Raw genomic sequence first — 2,767 nt, forward strand, 5'->3', positions numbered from 1 at the left:
TCACTAATATGGACTATTTATGTAGAAGAATTGCCACCGGGCCCAAAGGGGAAATTTAAACAATTCCATATATGGGGTGGGGGCGGGGTGGAGTGGAGGGCGCTGCGCGGGGAGGAGGCGGGGGGGGGGGGGGGGGGCGCTGTGAAGGCTGAGTCAGACTCTCCATCCTCGCGTCCACGTGTTTAGACACAAGGCCCCATAAACAAAAGGTGAGAGTGCGCACTGCTGCTCCCGCAGGTGAGTCAGTCAATCACACGTCACCTAGTAAAGCCAACCCACAGCTGGTTTCCCTTTTCAAATAGAAAATAGAATTGTTCAGGGCGGGTTTATAGAGTGGCACGGGCCTGAATGTCAGACTGGAGTTTAAGGCGCTCTCCTCCAACCCATCCTTTGTTTACAAAGCAATCACTGCTTAAAGGCTGATTTTTAAAAACGAATTTGCCTTAATTAAAATATTTGTGCATTTTCCTTAGCTTTGGGAAGCACTTTTATAGCAGCAATTTTATTTAAATAAAATTATAAGCTATTCCAGCTTAAACATGTTATTTTGTACCATTTAGCTGGCTGCCATGCAGAAATTCTGTACAGCTGTTCTGGAAAATTAGTTAATAACCAGTTTTATCCAATGAGAACATAGAGCATATTTATAAAAATTAGATTTTGAAGTCTGGCCTCTTCAATTCACATCGTTAATTTCCTAATAAACATCTACTGCTCATCCTAGGTAACATCCTTAGTAAAAGACTTAACTCTGTACTTGGTTTGCCATTATGTGCAAGAATAATTTCACTGATATTAGATGAGTAATTCTGTTGCTTGTACTCTGAGTCTACGGTTAGGTTAGTGCCCTTAGGCCTTAAATTTGCTGATATTAGGAGTTCATTAAGTCAGCTTAAAGAAATCAGTAACTATTATTAAATAATTTACTTTGTAGTTAAAATTTTTCAAATACGTATATATCTTAGGGAGCCAAAATTAATTTTTATATTTACTGCATTGATCATCAAAAAATTTTTTTGGGGGGGCAGTAAACACATTTTTCAAGCAGTGGAGTCAGCATGACAAAAATAATCTTGTTTTTATTTTAGATTCAGATTTCATTACTGCACTCAAACGACTACAACTGGGCTTGGCGTTATTATACAATCCAAACTGTTTCCGTCAGAAACGCTAAGACTCAGTGTGCAATGATTGTTATTAATAATTAGCTCCTTGGTTTCTTGATAGAAAAAAGCTATCAACAAGCATTTGTTTATCCACAACAAAAAGTATAATTAGCTTATCCCACTTAGTAAATCTTGTATGCATGCCAACTCATACCAAACTGCTACTTTTACAAAAAAAATTGCAATAATACAGTTCATTTTTCCAGTCCTTTTTGCACAAAATTTATTTACAATGTCTACATAAATGCTCCAAGGTGGGACTATGGAAAAATACACACATGACCGATGCTTTGCTCAGAAATAAAGTCAACATATTAAAAATAAATCTTCAGTCTATGTTTTTGAGCTGCATAAAACAGGAAGTGATGTATAAGGTGGTGGTTGTTGCATGGGGACAATGATGCTTGATGTGACAATTAGGCTTCTAAACACACGGCCTTTCGGTTTCCATGCCTCCTCCTACCAGTCTCCTTAAGACACTGCCTGCAACAGCTGATTAATCATTGTTGATGACTGCAGTTTTTCCCATCCTTTCCGATTTACATCTGTTCAGGCCAATTCAAATATGGTGAGTAAATGAATTAGACATGCAAATTCAAGCCCCAGGCTAGAGAGAAGGAGAGAGAGGGAGAGGGAGAGGGAGAGGGAGAGGGGAGAGAGAGAGAGAGAGAGAGAGAGAGAGAGAGAGAGAGAGAGAGAGAGAGAGAGAGAGAGAAACGCGCATGGCTGAAATCCTAGGCAAGAAGAAAGATTCTTCTGCCTGATAGTGATTTTAATGCTCTAAAAATCCTGCAAATCAGACCTTCCTGTCCCTTGCAGGATAACTGTAAGGCTTTTTAATGTAAGGAGGCTTCTGGAGGAAGTGAAGAGCTATGGAAACAACACACATAGTGTGGAAAAATTTCACATTTTTCTTAAAAAATCTATAAGAAACAACGTAATATGGATAACAGTATAATAGCATTTACAATATTTCACTCTTTGTTCTCTTAATGTCTTATATAGTTATTTAGCATGTCCCCCAAATTGACTTCGGTTGGTATTTCCTGCTTTTTAAGAGTCCCTATGAAGAATTAGGGATGCTCCTTGGTCCAAAGTAGATGCCAAGAATGGAACTCCACAGTCATTGCAGAAAAAAACATGATTTGAAATCAGTCACCATTGCAGACAATGCATATTCCCTTAAGCTACTGAGCATGAATGTCCATGACTTGTCCACTCATTGTTGGGTCTCCTGTATTAAGAACCGTGGGGCTTGATGCTGACATTGACATTCCAGGGTGGGGCGGTCCTCCATGCATCATCACTGTTGGGTGGTGAGGGTGTCCAGGAATGTACGTATGCATGGGGGGCCCATGACGCAGCTGAGCAGGATGGGGGGGCATCTGGGGTTGGGTATAACTTGGCTGTCCCATACTCACACCCATTGGACCACCCCGGGCTACATATTCCCCTGGCATACTTTGCAGCCCTGTAGAAATTCAAAAGAAAAAAAACAAAAAGAAAATATTATGAAAAAGCAATAGTGTGGTTCTGGCTATGGCAATCCTACAAAAACCAGGGGACATTGTGATTAAGGGAACATGGCTCCGTAAAGTATC

The 2,767-nt window shown here is 40.2% G+C and overlaps 1 protein-coding gene across 4 annotated transcripts in view; it reads right to left on the reverse strand.

Annotated features, from left to right (window-relative positions):
• Nucleotides 1–1,375: 1,375 nt before the first annotated feature.
• Nucleotides 1,376–2,767, reverse strand: part of MEIS1 (Meis homeobox 1) — a 131,005-nt gene continuing 129,613 nt past the window's right edge. For 2 of the 4 annotated variants that reach the window (XM_036334317.1, XM_036334316.1), the window contains exon 12: nucleotides 1,376–2,637. In XM_036334317.1, the coding sequence (XP_036190210.1) occupies nucleotides 2,354–2,637 (284 nt within the window). In that variant the 3' untranslated portion in view covers nucleotides 1,376–2,353. The remainder of the gene's footprint in view (nucleotides 2,638–2,767) is intronic. The other 2 variants (XM_036334321.1, XM_036334318.1) reach the window with 1 other exon arrangement.

The sequence above is a fragment of the Myotis myotis genome, unplaced genomic scaffold (genome assembly GCF_014108235.1).
Source record: "Myotis myotis isolate mMyoMyo1 unplaced genomic scaffold, mMyoMyo1.p scaffold_m19_p_14, whole genome shotgun sequence".
Lineage (NCBI taxonomy): Eukaryota > Metazoa > Chordata > Mammalia > Chiroptera > Vespertilionidae > Myotis > Myotis myotis.